At 36.7% G+C, this 26,899-nt stretch overlaps 1 protein-coding gene across 7 annotated transcripts in view; it reads right to left on the minus strand.

The window, feature by feature from the left end:
• Window positions 1–26,899, minus strand: part of PTPRM (protein tyrosine phosphatase receptor type M) — an 890,665-nt gene that overhangs the window by 518,671 nt on the left and 345,095 nt on the right. For all 7 annotated transcript variants that reach the window (XM_056137857.1, XM_056137858.1, XM_056137855.1 and 4 more), the window contains exon 3: window positions 16,673–16,944. In XM_056137857.1, the coding sequence (XP_055993832.1) occupies window positions 16,673–16,944 (272 nt within the window). The remainder of the gene's footprint in view (window positions 1–16,672; window positions 16,945–26,899) is intronic.

Genomic DNA, 26,899 nt, shown 5'->3' on the forward strand with positions numbered 1-26,899 from the left:
GTATGACTGAAATGTAAGCACAAAAGTTTGTAAGTCTGTAACTGTATCTTACAGGGATTCATTTAATTTTTTTAAAAAAATTAATAAAAATAATAAAAAATTACATGTTAACAATGGGCCAGAGGTATAGTATATTGGGTTGGGCACTTGACTTGCATGTGGCAAACCCATGTTCAGTCCCTCAAACAACATAGAATCCTTAGTGTCACCAGGAGTGATCACTGAGCACAGACCCAGAGGAAAGCATGGAGCACCACCAGGTGTGACCCAAAAACATAAACACCACACAAAAAATGGTACAAGGAAAAAACAGATCAAGGAAAGGAGAATATCTTCTTTGGATTCTGAAAATTACACAGCCAAATGGGGAGAGAAAGAGATCAGGAGGAATAAGCATAATGGAAGTGATACAAGCTGGTGGTGGAAAGACCGCTCACATAATAATGATAACATGGGTGTAAACCATGTAGTATCAATCAAAATTTTTCGTGTCCACAAGATATTTATATTTACGCACAGTTGGATCACAGGATGATAATGGCTTATCAACATGAAAATGTAGGTTTTCAAGCACCGTCCAAATTATACTCTTGGAAGTTCATCCCAGAGAAATGAAATTTTTCATTTATATAAAAGTCTGAACACAAGTTTGCATATGTTTTATTAATAATGCTCAAAAAACACAGTCTAACTGCCATTCAAGTGGAAACTGATTAAACAGACCGCAATAAATCCATGGCATAGAATAATACTCAACCATAAAAAGAACTATTGATATACCCAACAACTTGAATCAATCTCAAGAGATTGATGCTGAGTGAAAAGAAGTCAGTCACAAAAATTGTGCACAAAGTAATTCAACTTATAAAATTGGTATAAATGAAGAACAAGCTAATGGTTCCTAGAGGGAAGAAGTGGGGGAGAGGATAAGAAGAATGAGAGGTTGTAAAAGAGTAAGAGCAATTCTTGTGATGCTGGAACTGTTCACTTCCACTGTGTTTGTGATCAAAAAGATAGCAGAATGTAACACTCTTCTCTTTCATCCACTGACACAGGTTCTATCCTCAACCCAAATGGTTCCTCAAGCCCCGCCAGGAGTGACACCTGAGCACAGAAGCACCATGGTAAGCCTTGAGCACTACCAGGTGTGGCCCAAAAACAAACAAAGGATTTCACTGGAGTGTTTGCCCAAATCTTAGCTTAAAATGAAATTATGAGGCTTGCAGCAGCATTACTGACATTTGCTAATACAAGGAAGCATCCCTAAGGTATTGGATAAATAAGCCAAATGGGATATAGATAGACAATAAATTGTCATTCCCCCTCAAAAAAAGAGGAAAATTATGCACATGCTACAATGTAGATGAAACTGACACCGAGGTAAGTGAAATAAGTCAGTGACAAAAGGCCAAGTACGGCTTATTTCATTCGTATAAGCATCAGATTTCTAAAACAGAAAGTAAAATTGTATTTGCCAGGATTTTAATTGGAGGAGAATGAGAAATTTTTGCTTAAAATATGCAGAATTTTGATTTTATAAGACAAAAATGATCAAAAAATGATCAATGAGTATAGAAGGTGATGATAACTGCATAACATAAATGCACATAATAAACTAAAATTATTGAATAATAAATGGTATTATATGTATTTTCACACAAAAAGTGAAATATGTGCAAAATTAAACACCCACAAACAGGCATACAGGGACACAAGTGCAGAAATATAAATAAGCTCCATATTTTAACTAATCACGGCAAAGCCTGGCAAGCTACCTGTGGTGTATTCAATACGCCAAAAGCAGTAACAATAGCAGGTCTCATTCCCCTGAGCCTGAAAGAGTTTCCAATCATTGGGAAAGTTTAGTAAGGAGAGGCTGCTAAAATCTCAGGGCTGGGATGTAGACATTACTGGCACCCGCTCAAGTAACTGATGAACAATGGGATGACAGTGATGACAATGACATTAACTAATATAATTATCCTTGTTATAGTATTATTCTTTAACTTAGCAAAATGTTACCACTGAAGGAAATTAGGTAATATATACACAGAATATGTATTATTCCTTACTACTACAACTGACTGCACAATTGTATCTATAAAATTTCAATTAAAGAAAGTAATTATAAGTTACTATTTATTATTCACATGTTACAGACACTGGGTAGCTATCACTCCATCTTCTAATTTACTAATTAATGCAAAAATTCTTTAAGGACTACATACTTAAAGACTAAATACTTATATATAAAAATTATTCAAGAACAAGCCATGAGTGAACTGTAGGTCTAACATAAAAACTCAATCTGACTTGAGGAAACAGCTGAAGGACTTGGGATGCATGTTTGGCAGGTGCTGCCCCAGTTAGGCCCCTGCAATTCATGACTCCCAACACTGCCTGCTATAGGTCTGATAACCCAGGAACCCATAGCACCAACAGAACAGAGCAGAAACCAGTTGATGGCATAAGCATTACAACTTCTGCCCCAAAAAAGTATCACTGGGAGTGGTCCCTGGGCTCTCTAAGCAATGCTTGTGAGTCCACTGTCCCCCAACCCCACCCCACAACTTCTTGCTGCCAAAAAAAAAAAACCTGTGAATTTTCCAATTCCTAGTTTCATGATGCTTCATTGCAACACACTGTATGAGCAAATTCTTCAAACCTAGGACTACACTATTTATGGGTGTAGAACACCTGCTAGATGAGACAATCCTGTGCCCATGGGCAGAAACACTGAACATTTAGGAGTGATAAGATATCCAAATAGAACAAAAATCTCTCCAAACTATTTTCTATTCCTAACTTTATTTTTTCAACTTGATAAAACCATGAAAGAAAGAGATGCAGAGACACTCCCGCAAAGTAATCTTGCTAACTTATCTGTCCACTAAATTCTGTTGAAGGAGAATTAAGGGGACAGTGACGTAAGTAAAGGCCCTCCCGTTGATCATCGATTTGCTCGAGCGGGCCCAGTAACGTCTCTATTGGAGACTTTGTTGTTACTGTGTCTGGCATATCGAATACGTCACGGGGAGCTTGCCAGGCTCTGCCGTGTGGGCGAGATACTCTCGGTAGCTTGCCGGCTCTCCGAGACGGGCGGAGGAATCAACTCGGGTCGGCCATGTTGGCTGCGTGCAAGGCAAACGCCCTACCACTGTGCTATGAGAACAAATACTGGAAAAGAAAAAATCTTCCAAAGGCACTCCAACCAGGACTTCATGGTAACCGCTTACAGGAGGCAGCAAGAACCAGCAGTGAAGACAAAGACTGCCCTAGCCTACAATGGGCACCACACAGACAGATGACCTCCCAGTCACTCATGTATACCACTACTCTGGTCAAGGAAAGGGAATTTTTAATGTATAACCCAGAAATATCCATCCATCTCTATTTTCATCTATTATTCTCTTCCTCCCTCTTACCAATCCATTCAATAACTCTCCATTCAACTCAAAATTCTCTGTCACATTTATTGTAGGTAGTATGGTAAGAGCTTGGGACTTCACCAGGACTAGAACCAAGTCTCTTTTCCCATCAAAGTGTCCTTTCATGCAAAAATCATATTTTTTTCTATCAACTAAAATGGCTGAAGCTTCTTTTGTATAAAATTGCTTTATTTCTGAATAGATACATTAATTCTAGAATAAGTATATGCACAAAGCAGGCTCGTATTACCGATTTTTGCTTTTTTTTTTTTTTTGGCTTTTTGGGTCACACATGGCGATGCATAAAGGTTACTCCTGGTTCTGCACTCAGGAATTATTCCTGGTGGTATCTCAAGGGACCATATGGGATGCTGGGAATTGGACCCGGGTCGGCTGTATGCAAAGCAAACGCCCTACCCGCTGTGCTATCACTCCAGCCCCTGTACCGGCTTTTGAAGCTGACATAAAATTAATAAATAATATTTTAAATAAATCAAAACTAAATCATGGCTCCACCAAAGAAAGTAGAGGCTAGAAATTAGAGATCCAGAAAGACATCTTAAAATCTGTGCAAACTTTTTTTTTTTATCACATTAACAGAATTTATGTCCCTAAAATTATTTATGCTCAAAGATGATACATTTTATCATTAAACACCTATAAAATATTTACTACATAACATGGAGGATACAAAAATATCAGACAACTTTATGAAACTCAAACTTTAGTTGTAACAATAAGGAACTATTATGGAAAACAAACAGAACAATGACAGATGGGAACAATAACAAGCTCCAGGGAATATGGTCCTGCACCACAGGACTCTCACTCTCAGCTCTTTCTTACCAAATCAGACAACATGCCAATGATCTAGCCAACATGAAGGTCAGACAGCTTTCTCATGTGCTGACATAAAGTCATAGAAGTTATTTTTTATTCTTTTATTTTATTTTTGGCACTGTGATTTATAATATTAATAATTAGAGTTTCATGCGTGAAAGATTCCAACACTGCACTCTCCTCCCAAGTGTCAGTTTCCATGTACCATTGTCCCAGTGTGTCTCTTACCCATCTTCTCTTCCCCACCCCCCAATCTATCTCCCCTAGGCTAGATTCTTAATAGCTTTTGAGGGTAAATTTCTGGGCTTCAGATATCCTCTACTTTGTTAGACAGTAGGGGAGCTGTGTAAAGTCATAGAAGTTCAAGTACAATCTCACCATGGAGAGATTTACTCTGCCATCTCTATCAACCATGAGATTGAAAGAGGCAGCTCAAAAATAACCTACCTTAAGGACATTTTGGAAAGCCAGATTTTATTTTTACTTTTTAAATTTGTCTTGGGGGAATACCTGGCTGTGCTCAGGGCTTACTCTTGGCACTACACTAAGGCATTACTCTTTGAGGAGCTTGGTGGACTGTACGGGATGCTGGAGATCAAACCTGGGTTAGCCGCTTGCAAGGCAAATGCCCTGACACTGTACTATCACTCCTGGTCCAGAAAACAACTTTTTGAATTTCAATAAAAGGTTTTCTTGTTATAAATGGCTGCTATCTGCTAGCCATTTTGTACTCTTTTCCTAACCAGTGACCAAAAGCTTCAAGACAATAATTGTGTCCTTTTGTCAAATAAGGCACTACTGTATTGAAAGTCAGGTGTTGTTCAAATGAAGTATGATGACTCTATGGAGAACCCAGTGGGAGGCCCTGCAGTGTCTGTAAGGCCAGCATCTCGGGCCACAATGATTAAAGTCCGAGGAAACAATAATAGAGGACACCAGTGCTACCACCAAAAAGGGAGGAAAGGACTGTGTAACAAATTGATTTGGGAATGTGGTTGTGCTTATTTTTATCAAACAGAGGATAATATATTAAAAGTTTATATTAAAGATGAGGCCTAGGTTTCCTTAGGGACCCACACTGTTTATTTCCCCTCATTATATATATAATATATATATAAAATGTAAATATATATACATATATATAAAATGTAAATTTCCCCAATCATACTAGGCAGACAATATTCACTTCCTTTTAAGGATGAGTAGACTAACTCAGAAAAATAATTTGTCTGAAGTCACAATATTAGAACACTGTAGAGTCAGTACTTAATCAGTCTATTTTACTTCCAAATCTGTATTCATTTTCTATCATCAACCTGTCAAAACAAGAAGATATGAGAGACTACACGTAGAATACACAACATATATGTGCATATATATCTTTGTGCTGGCACACATAACATACACAGCCATGCAATAAAGAAATACACACCTGCATATTCTTTATAGCATTATAAAATGCATATATATACATATGCAAGCATTTACAATTTTTTACTTCTAGATTATGTATGAACTGTAGCAATAATCTGTTGACTTAAAATTGGAGATGCAAGGGGCAGTAATATGACAGCATGAAGAACACAAATGTTAAAAAATGATTTCACGAACTCAGGGGCCAGAATGATAGTACAGAATGTAAGGTGTCTGCTTTGAACATGGTCAGCCTGGGTCAATCCTCAGCATCCTCTACGGTTTCCTGAGTTGGCCAGGAGTGCTCCCTGTGTTGCAGAACCAGGAGTAAGCCCTGAGCATCACCGAGTGTGGCCCCCAAACAAAACAAAACAAAACAAAAAAAGATTTCAGCAAACATCAAGCAGCCGAATGTGCTCCAAATTGTGCTTTAGTTGCTATCTAGTTAAGGATCATTTGTGCCAATTTCAGAGGTGGGAATTAAAAGAAGACGACTTTTGTGGTACATAGGAATTATACATAATTCAGTTTTCAAAATGCTTAAAGATAGTTTCACAGTGATGCAGTCATGTCCATTCATCACAAATTGTCAATGGATTTCTCATACAGTAGAAAAGCTGCCACAGAGACCAGCTGGCCAAGAAAGCCTGAAATATTTATTATCCAATCTCTGATTTAAGAGAAAACATTCCTGTTTCACTCCCCAACACAGTGTCATCACTCTGGATAACAAGAAAGCATGTGTCAATAGCAGCGGTTTGTCACAGCAAAATTCAATGTGCCTGTATTTCACACAGGAGTCTTGAAGACGTGTACTGGCATAGACTATACCTCCTCCCCAAATTTGCTTGTTCCCGGTGTACTACAAGTGTGGTTTAAATACCCACTTAAGCTTGTAGCATCACTATTAAAATTGTTTTTAAAAAACATAATTGTAATGTTTTTGAATACATGCAATATATCAAAATAGATCTAAAGAAACAAATTGCTTTCTAAACCTCTAAAGGTTATAAAAAATTACATTAAATTAAAATCCAAGTAATTTGAAAGTAAAATCTTTTGTAAAGAAATTGGACTACTGAGTTTTTGTAACAGTTTTACAACAAAAGCTGACTCTTGGATCTCATGCAATTGAAATTAGCTGTATTTGACCTAAATGCTTATGTTGATACTAAAACACACATATTTTGGGGAAAACATGTCTTTGCCTTTAACCCAACCTAAACCATTATTATAAGAAAAGAAAGTGAAAATAGTGAATTAGTATGACAGAATCAAACAAATTCCATCTTATTCTCACAAAATTTTCTCACAATACAGGATTTCATTTGACATTATCCTTTTGGCTTAACAAAAGCTATAATTAAACCCCATTTTTCAGAGATTCTGAATTTGTGAATTTTCCTAACAGCTAATATATTTAAAACAAAAATTTATTAAGTATAAAGCTTTCTGGGTTATTTCTGGACATGTTCAATGTACATTAAAAAAAACAACTTTGTGTTGTCCACACTCTACCCTACTGACGCTGAATAGCTGACACTCTACCTTCAAGTTATTTCAGCTCACATAAACAAGTGACTATATCCCAGTCAGTTCTAAGCCTCATTTTTCATTATTTTGAGATTTTTCATTGGTGGTGATGCTTTTAAAAATGCCCTCCCCCATCCCCAAGGATAGTGCTGTGCTGAATGGAGTTCCTAATTGCAAGACGGCTAGTGTGTATAATGGAAAAAAACTAAGGTATTAGATAAACCTCACACTGGCAAGACTCGTTGCTGTTGGCTAAGTTCAGTGTTTAAAATCAACAATAGACAGAATATTGCATAAGGAATCTTTAATAGAAACACACATAAAACAAGGTTATGTATTGATCTGCTGAAATGCTATGACCAGAGGCTCCCAGAACTAAATTCACATTTCCCATGGAAGTAATCATTCAGTATTTATTGATTCAGCACTCACTGTCACTTTACAGAACATAGCAAACATGAGCAATAAGAATCAACTGCATTATTGTACTGGGGTTCATTCTAAGTCCCCATTTCTATTAGATCATTTGGGCACAGGGAGAACTCAAAAGGCATTTTGCTGATGGTTTCCAAAATTACTAGCTTCCAATACTAGTCACATATGTAAAAAGCACAGGAGAAAATTAATATTCACCCAATCATCATCATCATCAACAACTCAACTATAGAAATACTGTATAGCTTTTAGAATCTTTGAGAAAATCATTTTGCTCTCCAGCAGGAAACAATTGGTTAAACCACAAGCCAGGGCTCTTTCATTTACTCCTGAGAAGGCATCCTGAAAGCTGCTCTGTGAGAGGTTTGACATAGGCTATCCTTCAGATGCCTGCCAGAGGCGAGGGAGCAGTTTAACAACGAAGCATCCCTGATCCTCCCTGCTTCACTGAAGAGCAAAATTAGCTTTCCCTACTGCCACTTCTCTTTGCTATGTGTGAGTAAAGAAAAGGGGTTTGCTTACCAACAAAAATACTTGCCACAGTAAAAGTGTTGGTGGAAGTAATTTGTCAAGTTTCTAGGACAAAGGAGATTAAATGGCATGTGTCTTATCCTCCCACTATAAGCTTGTAGATTCTTTCTGGTTTTGATTTAAATAAAAGCAAAGGTGAATCATACACACTAGAGTTTTATTACTCAAATAAGCTTAATTCAAAACAAAATCATACAGTAAAAGTCTTTGCAATGCTAGAGAATAAAAGCAAAGCAAAAAATTATGAGCTCTTAAAAAATACGAACAAAACATTTGCTTGTTCCTGAAGCAAAATTGACTTTGTCAAAGTTAAAACCATTTAAAGAATAGTGATTGACGATGTTATCTAATTATTGGTGCCTTGTCAGATCTACTCATTTAAGAAATTTTGAAATGCATTCATCTGTTTCTACCAATAAGCATGATTTTTCTCACTTACTGCTTTCCTTTTCATTTTTTAAAAGAGTGAATATTCTCTTGATCTCTTTATTAATTTTTTCTAGATAAATGTATAAAGATAGCAACTAGTGGGCAACAGAATAAATATGGAATAGAAATAGCGCAATCGTGTTAGAGTCTTGAAGGAAACTCTGCAGTAGCTGTCTTTATCAGAGGAAACAACCTCTCCCACAGGACCTATTTTACTCCATAAAAAGTCAAATTGTGCACACTTTTATATTAAATGTTTTTGTAAAGTAAACTTTGGCAATATTCTAAAAGAGAACTGTTTTTTTCACATATTTTCTAGTAATAACTCAAAAATTCATTCTGTAATACAAGATATGGAAAAACGTAAAGGTGGAAGAGAAAGTATATGGAAATTCTAAGGAAAGGGACTGATAAGCAAGAATCAACCAACACAGAGACGTATAAGATATTAACCCACAGAGGTATTATCCTCCATAACCAAATATGAGCTGAGAATGAAGCTCAGATATGTGATAAGCATTTAAAATAAATAAATGAAAATGTGATATCTGAAATGAAAAATGATCATGTGAATCAATCTGCTTCCTAAAGGCAGCTCTGGGTCTATACTAGCATTATAATTGATGTGTCTCTACCAGTTTCTTAAAATATATCTTTTTTTTTAAAGCACAAAAAGTAGAGAACAGGGATAACTGGTCATAATGATTTTCCTAGTGAGACAAAAAATTGTGCTGTCATATCTGAGTTCCCCATGTAACCATAGAAGTATGAAGAAATTTGATTGTTTGCAAGTAAGACTCTTGTGTTTTGAAAATAAGAACCCTCGCTAGGCCTAGAACGTTCCTCATGAAGTTAGAACATTCATTCCTTATGAAGTCAAGGAATATTCTAATTTTTCATAAAGCCATGAGGTTTTTGGGAGAAATCCAAATGTACACCTAAATTCCACCTGCCCTCTAGCTAGCTCTGCCACTAGTTCCTCCTGGAAATTAGGAACATCACCAGCTCCAAAATGGAGCTTTCCATTTGTTTAACCAATGCCTTTCCAGATGTGTGGAGCCAATTTGAAAAACAGTCACCTATTCATATCTAAAAGAGTCAAGCTGAGAGCATACATAGAACTGCTATCACTCAGTGGACCTTGCTTGACAAGATGTTCTAGTAAATAGTGAATTGGACACATATATTAAAGAGACAGAGGTCACTATGTTGGGGACAAAGGCCAAAGCTCAGTGAAAGCAAAAGGGATAGATCCAGTCATTCCTACTACCCCAACCCTTCTTGTGTTTACTAAGAAAGATGACAGACCAGTAAAGGGTAGATCTTGGCTTAGCTTCTCCTGGAGTGTAAGCTCACCTAAGAATTCATCTCAACATGCAGGTGCTAGAAAAACAGCTAGAAAAAAAGACTGCCAACATTCCCTGACTTGTTTTATTTATTTATTTATTTATTTATTTATTTATTCTTTATTCTTTTTATTTATTTATTCTTTTCCTCCTGTTACTAAACACTCTGTATGATAGGCAGCGTACATGTCACCTATACCTTTTTCTCTTTGGAAGCTAATAATTTGTATGAATGATCATGAACATTCTGGGCAGCTCTCACTGCCTTAAAAAATCGCTGATTCTAAAAGCAGAGAGGGAGGTATAGTGTATGTGTAATTTCAGCTGCCTCTCTGGGTCCACTGTGCAGTAGGAGTCAGAGATATCATAGGAAGTCTCTGGAAATTTGCAGGGGAAGGAGAAAGGAGAGGGAAGAGAGAAGAGGAAGAAACAGCATCAAAAGAAATCCCCTTGTTTCCTTCTTTCAATTATCACAAAAAAGATGAGGATGTATGTGAAAGTAAAGTACTGTTCTTAAAATGGCAGGAAGTCCATGTATGCTAAATCAAAGGAAGCAGCTGCTCCAGCCCAGGTGCTCCCAAGAAAGCTGGTAGTCTATATTTCTCATTGTTGTCACTCAGCAGAGGGGCAGGTTCCAAGCAGTGGTGATTAGGACAAACATTAATTAAGTAATTAAATACATGCTAATCACCAAATACTTGACACCTTGTGTCTTAATGAACAACAATTAACCTGCAATTAGATGTATTCCATGCAGGTTACCATTGTGATTTATACTTGTGTAATAGTTTCCTCTTATAAATAGGAAAAGCTGCATTAAAATGAGTACTATGGCAAGAACGCTTTTCTCTGTTAAGACCTGCCACAGAACTCTATGAATGCTTAGGAAACCATGAAAACAAGAGCTGTCCAAGAAAACGGAGTGTTTATCAAAGTCAATAGAGAAGTTTTGTTTAGTTTTATTGAAAATCTTTCCAAATTCAGCAACTGCAAGATTTAGATTCTGACTTAAATGAATTAACAACTCAGAACTGAGCAGCCAAGAATGAGTGAGAAATGGACACTTGGGACCAAGCACAGGAGACTAAGGGACAGAGCAGATGGGAGGAGCTGCCTCAGCAGTTTGTGATCATGTTCCCCTGGACACAGTCAGACTCTGGAGAAAGTTGATACAAAAACAAACAAACAAACAACTCTGGAAGTTACACCTGGAGCAGCAGGACAACAGTTCTAGAATGTTTTGGTATAGAGGAACTTGAGGTACTTCATTCCACACAGTGTTTCATTGGAGGACTTGTTCCAGGAGAGATTTGTCTCTGAATACATGAGTCACACCACTAAATTCAGTAAAAACACTCAATCACTGCCTATCACATTTTCAGAGTCTTGCACAAGTTTTAATCTCAATACATTACCACCATTTATTGACAAGCTAACATGTCTCAAATGTGTTATTCCTTTCATCTTCATGACCTGCACAGTCTTTATATTTAGCTCCATAATTAAGGAAGTGAAGCTCAGTACCTTTACATCAGCTACTGAGCTTATAAACATATAGTGCTGATACTAAAATCTAGTTCTTTAGAACCCAAATTTTATATTCTTTGATCAGAACAAACTGCCCTATCTGCGGCACTGCATATAATTCCTCAGAATCATATGCAGTGCCACAGATTGAATTTAGGTCAGCTGTATTCAGGGCAGGTGCCTTAACTCCTGTACTATCTCTCTCAACCTGGAGGAGCTTTGAAAGTTGAGGCTTGAGGAAAGCTGAGCCCCCCATGCACTGGGGAAGAGACTCTTAAGGGGACCATATCCTTTGTCCTGGGTCCTATTACCTTACTCTTAGCCTTTTTTAAAATTTTAATGAATCACTGTGAGATACTCAGCCTTCCTTTATGTCAGAAACAACCTTACTGGTGTTCTAAGACCCTGTTATTCGGATACTGACCTTAATGAATCAGAGTCATAAAAAATGTCATATACATGCATATATACTGATAGTAGAAAACATGTTTTTATTCTTTTTGATTAGAAATATAGTAGTCAAACAAAGTCGATCACATCATCAGGCTCATAGGATTCCTCAGAGTGAAAACTATATGGAAAATTCATTCAAAAGCAGACAAACTCTTGCATGAATAATATTTTTAAAAGCACCAAATATCAGGTTATGACAATTCTTTTCTTGGGAAGGGTGGACTAAAATTCTCAGGAGGGAGGCACTATCTGAGAATTACCACCTGAATCAGACAACATATTATTCTGATTATGCCGATGGGGTAACACCTTAACCAAGAGTAAAAATAGGGTTCTTCTTCATCTCTGATATTATACTTTGTCTTTATCATCCCAACTGAGAAAGATCATAGACATTTAATATGGTGATTTGTAAGGCCTAATGCTGAGAGTTTGTAAATTTTCCCAATGACATCCCTCCTGTATCATTTGTAGAGTGTGTTTTATCTAATATTTTACATTACTATTAGGATAATGACTTCAGGATGTTTACTATTCAGCAGATAAGAAACAAGAGAAATGTGATTAATAATATTATAAGTCCCAGTGTCTCAATAAAAATGCTTTTTTGTTAAAAATAAAAAGAAGAAAAATAAACAAGAGGGACATGATACCTTATCAATGCCTTTAAAACTTTAAGGGCTAAAGTATGGTTGGAGTACTTAGGAATTACATGAACAAGTGGATTTTCAATGAATCTAAACCTTTGACAGATGTTGTTCATTAAGTTCTTTAATGACTTACCTGTATTAAAAAATCTTTACACTTCTGGCTTCAAATACAAATTATAAAGTTATTCCTAATGAGTCACCCAATTAATTCAAAAGCTATTAATGATAATTAAGTTCTCAATCAGCTTTTTAAATAATATACTGGTAATGTGAGTGAGGTAACAATGAGAAATGGAGAGCTTGAGGGTTAGGGTCAGAAGTTTTCAATTGGGGAAGCAAAATACATTATACAGAAGAGTTCAAGAAAGTAAGAGTTCACTGAAGGTAGAAATTGTCTGCAAATAGGATAATTCTACTTGCAGTGTAAGTTTATAACTCATTTTTGTCCTTATTTTTATTGTTACCATTGGTTTCCCCCACTGTGGAGTGGCAGGGGCAAAGCTTAACATGTCTATATATGTGTATAAGACTCACCACAATGACTATCAAAGTTACAGCACCAACCTAAACACCAAGAGATCCCTCTATTCACTTCCCCTATGCCTCTCTTCTTTCCTTCAAGTAACCATTCTGTTCTCACCCAATCCTAAAACTAATTTTCACTGTTTTTTGCTAATTTTTTTGCTCTCATTACTTAAACTCCACACATGAGAAAAAATAGCCAATGATTATTTGCTTTCATTTCCTTAGTTATTTTACTTAGAAGAATCACCTCAAGTTCCATCCAGATTGTTCCTAGAGGCATAATTTCATCTTTTTAACAGCATAGCACTCCTTGAATATCTATACCACAGATTATTTGGTCATCTGTCAATGAGCACTTAGATGATTCCATGTTTTGACTATTGTGAATAACACAGTTATAAACACAGCTTACACAAATGCTTTCAAATTAGAATTTTATTATCACTTCAATAAATGCCTCAGAATGGTATTCTGGAACATGTCGTATTTGTTTGTTTATTTTGGCCCACAAACAATGAATGCTCAAGGGCCACTCCTGGTGGTTTTCAGGATACCATAAGCAGTACCAGCAATTGAATCCAGATCAGCTAATGCAAGGTCTTATACTTTCTCTTCAGTCCCTATTTCAAATCTTTTAGGGAATCTCCATATTGTTTTCACTAAAAGCTGCATGAACATAATTCCTTTTAAAAGCCTGATCTCCAAAGGCTTCTAATACATTAAATCATGCCTATAATTTTGATTGACATAGATGTAATAAAGACGGTGCTGGACTAAATGTTGTGGAATCCTCAGATTCACATGCTGAAATATTACCTCCACATGATGGTATTTTGAGATGGAGTCTTAGAAAGGTGATTAGGTTTAGATGAGGTTCTAAGAGTGGGCTCTCTATAAGATTATGGTCCTCATAAGAAAAGGATAAGAGAACAGTTCTGTCACTTTCCATTTTCCACCTGAGTGCAGACAGGAAAGAGCCATGCAAGCATACAAGAGAAGACATGAAGGTGGTCAGCGATAAGCCCTGGGAAGAGATCTCACCAAGATTCCAATTTCCCTGCCTCACTGACTCTGAAAAATGCATACATGTCATTTAACCCACCCATTAGATAAAGTACCTGGATATAGTAGCCCTAGCTGACAAAGACAAAGAGAAAATTAAGATATAGACTGGCAACCCATGTCAAAACTAAATCAGAACACTGGGCTCTAGTATAGTCTATGAGAAGTACCCAAGAGAACTCAATCCCAGAGGTTTGGGGAGGGCATGGCTAAAGCAACAGAGAAGAGACTCAGTGTAAAGGCAGGCATACTCTGCTGGTCTCAGAATACTTATTAGGAGACTAGTCCCTGGATCATACAAAAAGTATCTAAAGTCTAGCTTAACCGAAACACTTGCATTGCTTTTATTTTAATCCTATGAACATAGAAAGCAAATTTGTCTTAGAGGCAATATTTTTGGTTACTATCATGTGCATATTTTTGTTTCTAACAGTTTTGCTACTAACATATTTAGATAAAAAGGTTAATCATTGAGTAGGATTTTTTTTTCCTTCTGGAAGAAAAGCTGATTTTTATTCATTTTTGCTTTTAAGTAAAATCAACATATGTGGCAGGAATAGCAGAGAAGGTAGGGTGTTTGCCTTGCACATGGGTCACTCAGATTTTATCACCAGCATCTCATATGGTCTCCCAAGCCCCACTAGGAGAAAGCCCTGATCATCACCATGGAGTGGTCCCTGAACAAAACAAACAAAACAGAAATAAAAAATGGCACATGTGGACTGGAGATATGATACAGCAGTCAGGGTGCGTGGCTTCTTCGTAGTCGACCTGGGTTCAATACCCAGCCCCCTATGGTACCTGAGACCCACCAGGACTGATTCCTGGCCACAGAACTGAGTGTGGACTGAGTTGTTCTTGGATAGAACAACAATAGTATGTATATCTAGAGAAAATTTGTGAATATGACAGATGGTAAAAATAAAACAAATTCAAATGACCTGTAAACTCATTATCCTAGAGATGCTTATTTTGTATATATAGCACAGCGGGTAGTGCAGTAGCCTTGCACGCAGCCGACCTGGGTTCGATTCCTCCCTCCTCTTGGAGAGCCCGGCAAGCTACTGAGAGTATCTCAACCACACGGCAAAGCCTGGCAAGCTACCCGTGATGTATTTATATGCCAAAAACAAGTCTCACAATTTGTAGTGAGACTTTACTGGTGCCTGCTTGAGCAAATCAATGAACAATGGGAGGACAGTGCTACAGTGCTAGTGCTATTTTAAATCATATATTTTATATAAGTAATGAAACCAAATATTCTGCTTTATACCAGCTTTTTCTACATAACAAAATAAGAATAAAACATTAAATGGTTTTCTTGGATTATAATTCTAAATGGTTGCAAAATGAATTTTTGAGCTGAGGTACCATAAATGAACTAATCCTCTACCATTGTAAATATTTATTGTCTTTATTATTAATTAATTTTTTTCATAAATATCTTTATAGTTAATTATTTGCAACCACTGTTTTTTGTTCATTATTTCTGTTGAAAGAACTCCTAAAGGTTCACAATTAAGTTTAGACATAGATATACTTTTAACACTATCACAGAATATTAGCTAAATATATTCTACTAGGACTTTAATAATTTACATGTGCACTCACCCAGTTTTCACTATCTTTTATTTCCATTCAAGAAACATTTATTTATCACTCATTAAATACTGGAAATTGTTTTAAATACAAGGGTAAAATGATAAATTAAGCAAGAAATTTACAGCCCATTTATTCCCACAGTTATGAAATCCTGGGACAGAGAACTGATATTGATGTATCATCTCCTATAAACACTAAACCTGCAGAATGAATTTCTTGGTGCTGTTCTTGTCATTTGGAAGATAAAGAACTCTTGAGAAAGCCAGTTTTCCCTTACCTAGCAGAGCACCTCAAGTTATCATGAGACATTATATTAGATGCATATTACAACTGTCTCCTAAGTGAGCCATAGAAATTAAGAGAAACTCAAGTTACTGCTTTCTTATTAATGCAAGCATTTTTAATTTGCTTGCAATTTTATTTGTGTGGTGAGCACACCTGACAGTGTTTAAGGGCTACTCCTGGTTCCATGTTAGAACTTATTCTCTGCAGTGCTCAGGGGACCATGCAGAACCAGGGATCAAACCAAGGACTCCCTCATGCAAAGTTTGCACTCTGGCTTTGAGCTTCTGCCCTACATTCACACTCTTAAAGGAATATGCTTAACATCAAGTTATTTGGTGTTAAAGATATATTCCTCCATATTCTGTGGGCCTGCTTTTTATTTTCTTAAAAAAAAATCTGTTAAGCAAGTTTCAATGTATCATTTTACTTATTTCTCACACATCATAGTATCTTGCAAAATAACAAACATATACTATATGTGTGTGTAATACACATGTTGCTACAGAAAGCTCAATATTTTAATATATTCTCTGGCTATATCAATATAAAAATCAATTACATGTTCACAAGTTGGAATATGCAGCTAAGCCATTGATAAAAACAAAGAGATTACCTGATAAAAGTTGGGCCAAAAAGTGCTAATGGCCAATTCTGCCCTGTTCCATGTACGCATAGGGTCTCCAGATACATTCCAGATTGGATTCCCTAATGGTCCATTATTGACCTTCACATAGACATTGAGCAATCCAGGAGCAGAATTACTCTTGCTAGATACAAAATAGTGAAAATCAATGCAGTGAGTATCATTTTCTTTCAGCTGAGGCAAGAGGAGGTGGGCTCTCTGCCCCTCGGGTCTCCCAGATGTATTCACCAACATGAAAGAACCTGTGAAAACAGAAAAAAACCCAAAATTACAACCAGAAATAATACATCTGTTCATTTCTTAAATAATTACAAAATTACCATTATTTATGTAAAAATATGCCTTATAATTCCATACTTAGGTTTGAAAAGTCCTTTTTTGTTCATGCCATTTGACCCTAAAGTAGTCTCAAGATCCATGAGTACAAAATTCCCTAGTATCATTGCAACTAGTCACCTAAGTAATAGAAATACACATGATTTTCATCAATGCTGACTCATTTGAAAGTGACTAGCCAATATAACTACCTGAATTTAAAAGATTTTAAGCTTCAAAATACAATAGCCATGTGCAGAGAGTTGCTATCAGATTGGGTAGTATAGTTTCTGAACCTTTCCCATCCTCTCAGACATTGTCATGGGACAACACTATTCCTTACTGGAAATACTACTGTAATCACAGACACTCTGAGTCTCATTTAATCTCATAAAAGAAAGTTAAAAATGGGTGTGGTTTGTGGAAATTTAAGGGACTTTGTTGGCCCAAGGATGTGACAAGTGGACAATAGAACAGAATAAAATGGCTAGGCTAGGCTAGGCTAGGCTAGGATAAAATTGAAATATAATAGAATGCAATATAACACAACACAATACATTCTCTGGCAATTCAGCACCACCAAAGTACCCCACTGCAACAACAATTCATTTTTCTTCAAAAGTGGTGGAATTTTCATAACAAGGTGGAAGACAGAAATGGAAATAGTTAAAGGGCAGGAAAAAAGACACCCACTCTCACCATGTTTGTTCCACATAATTTTAGAAAACCTATCCAGACAAGTAGGCAAGAAAAACATTTAAAAAATGATTTTATGATAAGAGAAATAAGCAAGGAAGTGAAAGACAATGAACAGATATTTTCGATCATGAGTAATATCAATAGCCAAAGCAAATAAAATGGCAAACACACACACAACCACACACACAGACACACAAACACATACGCACACACCTCATTCTGAAAAATATAGTGATTAACAGAAAAGAAAGAGAATGGAGGAATGGGATATGGATGGAAAGGGTCAGATGGATAATGTGACAAAACAGAACTTTGATGGTAGGTGAACAAAACATACATACACACACAGATACAAATAAGTTACATATACGTAAATAGTACATCCAATATTATAATTCTATGGCAAATTGATAAATTTAAAAGCAGAGATATATTAAAAGGATAAAGTCACTTGCATTGTATGCAGCTGGTCATGGTTTAATTCCTGACAACACATATATTTGCCTGACTACTGACTGGGGACATCCTTGAGCACAGAGCCAGGAAAAATCTCTGAGCTTGGCTGGTTGTGACCCAAACCCTACACTCCCAATCCCCCCCCCAAAATAAAAACAATTTTAAAACAAAATATTACTCAGGTGAATCTATACTCATGAGTTCTAATGGTAAGTAAATTTATTATCAACTCCCCCGTGAGTATTCTCTTGAAACGTTCCTTCATTTTGAATCACAATTTTCAGGGCAGTATGTATAAATTTGTATTTTATTACACACCCTTTGTATTCATATACACACAATATTGGAAAAATGTGGAAGTTATCTAATTTACAAATTAGTTTACTCTGATTTTCTAAGTAGCAAAGTAAGACTATCAGCTTTCTACAATTATTCTAAGACTAAATTGGAGCTATAAATCCATCTATCTGCTATTAATTGTATTAAGAAATGAATCTCAGTTTTCGGCTCTTTGTTATCTTTGGAGTAATCTTACATAAAATGAGGTAAGTTAGCACCACTAAAAAAGTAGAAATTAACTCACAGAGCAATAGGAAGCAGTTTTCTCATGCACTCAGATGAGTTACTGGCAACAGCAGAACTTGGTTTCTCTGTTTCCAGTGCATCATTTACCCCAACCCACTCCAATAACAACACAGATGCTCATGTACCATTTGAGCATATCTGAAGAAAATAAACCTCTTTGCTACAATGAAAGAAGGAAACTGATGCCTACTATTTGAAAAGTAGGAGATATTTCAAGCAATGAATGATATGTACTTAAATTATTAAAGCCAAGCTACAAGGAAAGGCTTATCCATGGGGCACGTATTCTACTAGTAAGAACGGCCTGCAGCTATGATTGGAGAAGAGATGGGACAAAGAAAGAGAATCAGTAGAAAGAAAAAAACCCACTGAAATAATTAACACAAATTATCTTTAAAATATTCAAGGTTAATGAAACCCAACTAAAGCAGTTTACGGAGGCTAAAACAACTACATGAGGCCTTTTTTTTAAAACTTCTCTGCTTTTAGTAAAAGACCAGTATATTTACTCCATGTTCTATCAGCTGGAGTTCTGTTAAATATAAGAGTTTTGATGTACACCCCTACCACAAGGCTGAGGCATGACATGGCCTTGGGGTCAGCTCTGAATCACAAAATTTTTATTAGTGCTGCAACACTGCCAAGAAAGGGGTTGTTTTTGGTAGTACTGCTATCAATTAAATTTAGGTAACCATAGGACATAAATACTGTATAGTACAAAGATTAAACAAGAATGCTTTCTGAATCCTATGAAGTTTCTCCTTTGAAAGCTGGGATAAAGCCGAAAAATTTTATGGTGCTTTTTCTACCATTACTATTTAAGAAGTTGACAGGGTTCCTTAAAATACCACTTTCCCATGTATTTCAGAACAAAATGCCCATTGAGCTATTTTGAGCTGATAATACCAGAAATTTATCTTGTGGTCAAGGTGCAATTCAGATGCAACCTAAGTTACATACGTGTAAGTGATGCAAACTTTAGAGACCTTTCTCCTTTAATCACTCTTGAAGCAGAATACAGTATGCTGCATGTGATATAATATAAACAATTTGTTACCAGCATGTTTCTTTAATAGACATGAACTCAAAGAGGATCAGAAAATGGTAGAGTAGTCTTTCTGGTCCCAGGGATAGTTTTATCCTTTATTTATTTATTTATGTATTTATTTTTAAATGGAGGAGTATTGTTATTTATTCAGCCGTTAGGGTGATTGAATTGGGCATGAATTCCACCTTACGTTCCCCACCTTTTTTTTTTTTATAAATTTATTTATTGAAGTTACAAAGCTTTCAGGCTTAAGTCTCTGTCATACAATGATGAAATACTCATCCCTTCACCAGTGCCCATTTTCCACCACCAAAAACCCCAGTGTACCCCCTCATCCCACATCCTCCCTCTACATGTGGGGCAGATGATTTCCAAATTACTCTCTCTCTACTTTGATTACATTCAATATTTTGACACCAGACCCACCGTCATTATTTGGGATTTTACCCCAACACTCAGATCTGCCGAAAAGGCAACCATAGACAATTTGTTTTCTATTGCTGGTTATGAATAACATTTGATGTCATGCGGCTGCAATAGTAGCCACACAATTTTGGAATTCCGAAATTTTAACAATTAAATCTGGAGGGATTTCTGACAAAACCTGCTGGGTTCCAAGATTTGTTCCTGAGTCTCTGGGATCATGGCCATTAAGCAGCTTGATCTGGAGCCAGAGAGGCCATTCGGGGGCGGCAACTTGGGGTCTTGTTGGGGCAGGGAGGAAAAGGCCGGCTCCACCCCCATCCCATGAGGTTCCATGAGTCTTCTCACTGCAGGCCCAAACCTGACTGTCCAATGGCCTCTGGAGGATGCTGGCCACCGAGCCACCAAGAGGAAGCAGGTGGAGGGAAAGCACCCTTTCCACCCTTTGGTGCCCCGGCACCAGTAACCTACTGGGGGACCAGATGAATTTCTACCAAAAACCACTTGGTTTGAGATTTGTTTCTGAGTCTCTGGGATCATGGCGTTCAAGCAGCTTGATCAGGAACCAGAGAGGCCTTGCCTCCAATTATATAGCCGAGCCAGAATTGGTTTGTGGGTGTGTCCCCCACATATTTAATTTTTGTCCATTTACTTTCTTGGTAAACTTGGTCCCAAGTTGTTGGGGTGTGGCCAAAAACACAGCAGAAATTTAGGGGTATCTAGAAGCCTGAAGCCACCATCAGGCTGCTGATGCACTCGCCTCACAGGTACAGATTGACCTGCTGGTGGCATCATGCTTCATATTTTTATTTTTTAATTTTTTTGTAAGACATTAGTGTTTGGGAGTAATGTGAGCCTACTTTTCTATCAAATATTGGAAGAAAGACTTGATTGCCTTTTTACACCTAAAAATCCCACACAAGTGTCTTCTTTTAGAGGAACAAGTGGCAAGAGGAAATGTAGTATTTTTACTAGTTATTCATCTTTCCACTGTTTAGCTGCTGGGAAGTTTGGATAACAGAAGAAGAAATATTGTGAAGTATCATCTCCTTCCTGCATTTAAAAATGAAATATTTACTGGTGAAAAAAATAAACCCTGGATCATATTTTAAGTTGACAAAAAGTGGTCTCTAATAGAAGGGAACAACTTCAAGAACCTCAGGTGGGGAGACCATAGAGCTAGAGCACAGACTGAAGGATGGTTTCACTTGCTTCTATGCATCATACAGGAGTTAATGGGGTCACCATTTTTATCAGGGTTGTTACTATTTTTGTTGGTTCTCTGGCACAAAGCTACACATCTTCAATGATCGGGCTCAACCTCAGTTTTCCCATAGAACTACCTGAATGGTTTATATTGAATAAAGGTATATGTGTATATATCTACCATGTCTACACAGCAAATGGGTGTGATTCTGTGAAATGCATTTTCTAAGAATGGGTGTGGCATTAGTGGAAAGTTTGACACATAGGGTACATTATACCTATTTGTTTTTCCCCATCATAAAGCAGTTCTGTGTGGTTTCCCCCAGACTCAGGCAAAAGGTACTCTTCCAAATAGTTCAGAGACCAGTGGTCTTAAACCCATTGTGGCTATCGTGTGCGCACGTGTGCATGCACAAACACACACACACACACACACACACACTTATTTTAGAAGAAAAATTTGTTTCCCTGCAACCTCCCCTGAGCAACAATCCCCTTTTTATCTTACTCTTGTTTTCTTCCTCAAGAGTCTCTCAATTGGTATTTCTATGTCGCTCCCGTAATTAATAATGCATGCACAAAGGCAATTAGGGCAATGCTTTCGCACAGCACAAGAGTAAAGGTTGGTGATTATCCTCATGATTACTGTTTCCCCACACTGCCTAAATGCAAGGGTTCTCTAAACTATATGTAATCCTTCTGCATTGGTGCTATTATGATACCACCTGTCCACCTCATAATCCTCCTGTTCTTCGCCTAAAGTGATTTTGAATATACATTCTTTATGAGAATAAAAATTAGATTTTAAATTTATAAAACATTTAGTCCAGGGTCAGAGAGATAGTATAATGGGTAAATTTCTATTCACTGCATGGTGCTAATCTGGGTTCGATTTCTAGTAGCACATCTGGTCCCAATGAACACCACCAGAAGTACAAAGTGAGGAGTAAGTCTGAGGTCTGAGTACTACAAGGCATTTTTCCAGAATCTAAACAAAAAAAACCCCAAAACCTTAATCCCCATTAGTCTTACCCCCACCATTAAAGAAGCTTTGGGAAAAGAATCTAACTGCTGTGTGCCATGAGAAGTTAACTCAACATTTCAAAGCTGACATTTCCAACCATGTGAGCATTCCCTAACCACACTGTACTGTGAGCTCAAGGCAAGCCTATTGAAAAAAATTTGAACATTGCTACTGGGTGCAGTCTAGCAAGAGAACCCTGAAATAAACTCACAAGAGTGCATAAAGGGAGGGCAGATGAAAGCAAAGAGAACTATTGTTTCAGTTTATCAGCTATATTCTATGAAAGTAAAGTTAACTCACCAACCAGTGTTTATAAAAATTCATAGCATTTATATCCAATTTTAGATTACTGAGCCTCTATTTTTACAAAGTCCCCATATGGTTGAATGTTTAACTTTCACCTCCTACTTCAATGTTTTGACTGTGAGGAAATACATTTTCAAAGAGTAATTGGGTCTTCTTTTGTAGTTACTTTCTTACCGCCAATTATTCCCCTATAAAAGAATTCTCCAACTGGGCAAAGAACAGAAAGAAAGAAAGAAAGAAAGAAAGAAAGGAAGAAAGAAAGAAAGAAAGAAAGAAGGAAGGAAGGAAGGAAGGAAGGAAGGAAGGAAGGAAGGAGAAAGCAAGAGAGAAAGAAAAAACATAATTCAAATTAATAAAATATGAGCATTTTATTAGCAAACAAAAAATGCATTTCTGTTAGAAAACAAAGCATTGGTAACAATCACTAGTACTAAAGAAAACAATTTGAGTTTTCAGGTAAATTAAAAGAACCCAAAAAAGAAGTCTGCTTCAAAGTGGCAGTTTGCATGCAGCCTGAAAATTCTTTAAGATTAATTATTTGATTTCCCCCAAAAGTAAAAGTCTCTTATAAGAGCAGGCAATGTTCACATTTTTGAATTTTTGGTGAATTAAATTTAGTTTAATCATATCCGCTGGCTAATGCTTTTGATTAGACTATCTTCTATCATTATTTGTGACAGCAGCAATAACTGCATTTAATTAGTTATTCCTTTCAACCCCATCAATAAAAGTTGCATTGGTGTGGTAAGGTTCTAGATTCTAAAAGGCTAAGGAAAGTGCAGCAACCTTCTCCCTACGTCCATTTGAGAACTCTTTTGCATACAGCAACATCATCCAAGGGCAGAGTTGTGTGAGTTGTTAAATACTTAGCTTGTCAGAGATGCAGCAGTTTATGAACTTTAAAGCCATTACAACACTCACTTTTTAAACTACTTAATTCTAGTAAGAGCCCGGAGGTCATTCCTATTTTTCCCTCATTGGCCGATTAGTTTCCATTGTATCCTATAGAGTCAGGCTTTCCAATGCTGACATCTATCCAAAATTTATGAATTTCACTTTTACATGCATATATGCCTATACTAATTTATGTAGCCATTTATGCTTGAGAGACATCAGTTGTAACAAATCAGTGATCTAAAGCAATGTTTTTCAATCTAAAATGAATAACAGTAAAAACATAAGTTCCAAAGCATCCCAAATCAAATGTATGTAAATTTCTAGAATTTTTAAATAAATATAAAATATGAGCCCAAATCTGTTATTATACAAAGACAAATTCACATTTTTTCAAATTCACATAAGTATATCTCAAGACTTTTAATTTTTTCACTAGTCACACACCTAAAATAAATAATGTGGACTAGCTCTGAATCACACACCACACTCAGTGGTACACCCTAATGTTAGAAGAGTGCAATACTGGAATGCCCCAGAATTCATATCTCCTAAACAGTTCAAGCGGGAGACTGAGAACAACAAATTGAAAGAAATGATTATAAAAATCCTTTGTGTTTTTGTCAACCCAAATATAATGAAAAAAAGACTCAGGCTTTGGATTTTAAAGAAAGTGGTAGAAAAATGGAAGCAACTGGACGAATTCAGAAGACATATAAGATGGGTTGGGAGGCAGCATGGAGACTCTAAATACAGAGAACAGACTTCAGACACAGAGCTCAGTGAGTCATCACAAAGACTGACAGCTCCTGGGGAGTAAAAGTGCCCAGGGCTGGGCCAGAAGTTCTATTTGTTCCATCTCATTAAATCATCCCAAATAGGGTCAGAGGGACATTACAGCTGTTGAGGTATTAAGCAGCTAAACCCAGTGTGATTCCTAGCACCTCATGTGGTAACCTGAGTACCACCACCATGAATGACGAACCCTAGCACAAAGCCAAGACTAAACCTGAACAACGATGTCTGTGGGTCCCAAACCAAAACAAGCAAATAAACCACTCAAGAAACAGAGCTAACAATTAAATCACCAGAGGGTCCCCACTGACAAGAGTTAATAGACCCAAAGGGAATCTGTACATTCCCTCTGTTGTACCTTCAAGTTACAAAAGCAATGATCTTCGAACAAAATATTTCAAACATTTGATTGTGCATCATAGTACAAAACGTATTGTATATTGCAAGCCAGTATACTGTGTCATGCTGTATGTAGACAACCTCAACATCTATTTATACATATAAAACCACAAACTTTCAAGAAAGCATGTGTCATGCTATTTCTTATAATATGTATATGTATATTTTGTATTCAATTCTATATTATTGCAATTTGAAAATTAAATATGTAAATAAATGCTGAGCAGAATCACAATGAATTTCACATCCTAGGAATATTTTAGGCCTATTCTCTAAGTCCTCCAACAACCAAGATAATTCTGCTCTACTTCCTTGTAAGGAAAGCTTCATATTTTAAATTGTAATTTTAAATTTGATCTCATCTCTCAAATATCAAAATACAATGCCCCATCCCTCCTTCTGCTCCTGTGCCCAGTAATAACAAAGGTCCCTAAATACATGGCCTTTCTGATGAGAAATCTTGTGAAATAGGAAGACAAAAGCCTGTGGAGAAATAAATGAAGTCAAGGAGCAAAGCTTAAAGTGAACAAAGCCTCTGTGGGCAAGTGACACAGTCATTTTAAAATTCTTATTAGCACCTATTTCAGTCAGATAAAACCATTGTTTCTGCAGTCACATTCAGGTCCTGTGGACCATATGGCACACATCCCTCTGGAGTGGCAGCTGGGACCCTTTCAAAATATCCATCCTAGTATCCAAATATGAAATACTTCTTTGCAACCACTAGAGAATAAAACTTGAATAAAAAGAATTCTCTGGGCTGGAGCAATATTACATCAGATAAGGCGCTTGTCTTCGTGGCCTACCAGGTTCAATCCCCAGCATCCTATGTAGTCCCCCACACCTATGAGGACTTATTTCTGATTGCAGAGCCATGAGTATGCCCTGAGTACTGTGGGTTGTGCTCCTGCCCCCCACAACACACAATTTATATCCTATATTTATAAACATAAACACTGTCCTCCCGTTGTTCATCGATTTTGCTCAAGTGGGCCCAGTAACGTCTCCATTTTGAGACTTGTTGTTACTGTGTTTGGCATATTGAACATGTCACGGGGAGCTTACCAGGCTTTGCCATGCGAGAGCGATACTCTCGGTAGCTTGCCAGGCTCTCTGAGAGGGGCAGAGGAATCGAACCCGGATCAGCCAGGCTGGCTGCGCGCAAGGCAAACGCCCTACCGCTGTGCTTTGTTTATATCTTTGAATTATATGAAATTGTCAGTTTAGTGATTCATAGCACAGTTAAATATGCTTCTTATTTATTTTATATAAAAATACTAAGCTGATAAATATATATTTGTTTCTCTTAATGAGTTACATTTGTTAATGGCAGAGACACAATCGAGTCCTTTTATACAGGACATTCTAAGACTGGCTAATATTCAAACATAGACAAACTTCTCCCCTGAAGTCTTCACAGAAACTAAATATACACATTTTCAATATTTTTTAACTAAAATAAATAAAATTAAAGAAAGAAAAAATATGCAAAGTGAACAAATTGTCATTAATTTCATTAAGAATTACATAAATACTATTTTAGTACCTATACAATTTGGAAAATTTAGGACTGTCTCATAGTTTTCAGAGACAATATCAAATCTTGACAAAGAATTTAAGAAAGTCATTGAAAACAGAAAAAATCCTACAGGGTCTATGGAGAGAAATAGTGGGCTTTCCTTCCAGAAGAAAGTGAGACTTTAATGAGAACTGTATTCACTTTGTCATCTAGACAAAGTGCCTATGGCTTAACTGGAAAATACTAGGTATGTACTTTTAATTATAAGTAAAGAACAAACAGAGTAAAACAAATACAACCTCTTAAATATTCTGTGATAGCAATGACTGTATCAGAGGAAATATGGCATAAGTATAATGGAGAACTGACAGTCAGACCATTTAGAATGTCCTTAGAGACTGCCTAATTGTCAGAATTTTTAATTGAATAACATCTTTAAAAACTAGTTCGTTTTTGTACTAAATCTCAGAATGACACAAGCCATCACAACAGAAGCTTCTGCTAATTTTCCCCTTTAATTACTGTTAA

Source organism: Sorex fumeus, unplaced genomic scaffold (genome assembly GCF_029834395.1).
Source record: "Sorex fumeus unplaced genomic scaffold, SorFum_2.1 ptg000128l, whole genome shotgun sequence".
Classification (NCBI taxonomy): domain Eukaryota; kingdom Metazoa; phylum Chordata; class Mammalia; order Eulipotyphla; family Soricidae; genus Sorex; species Sorex fumeus.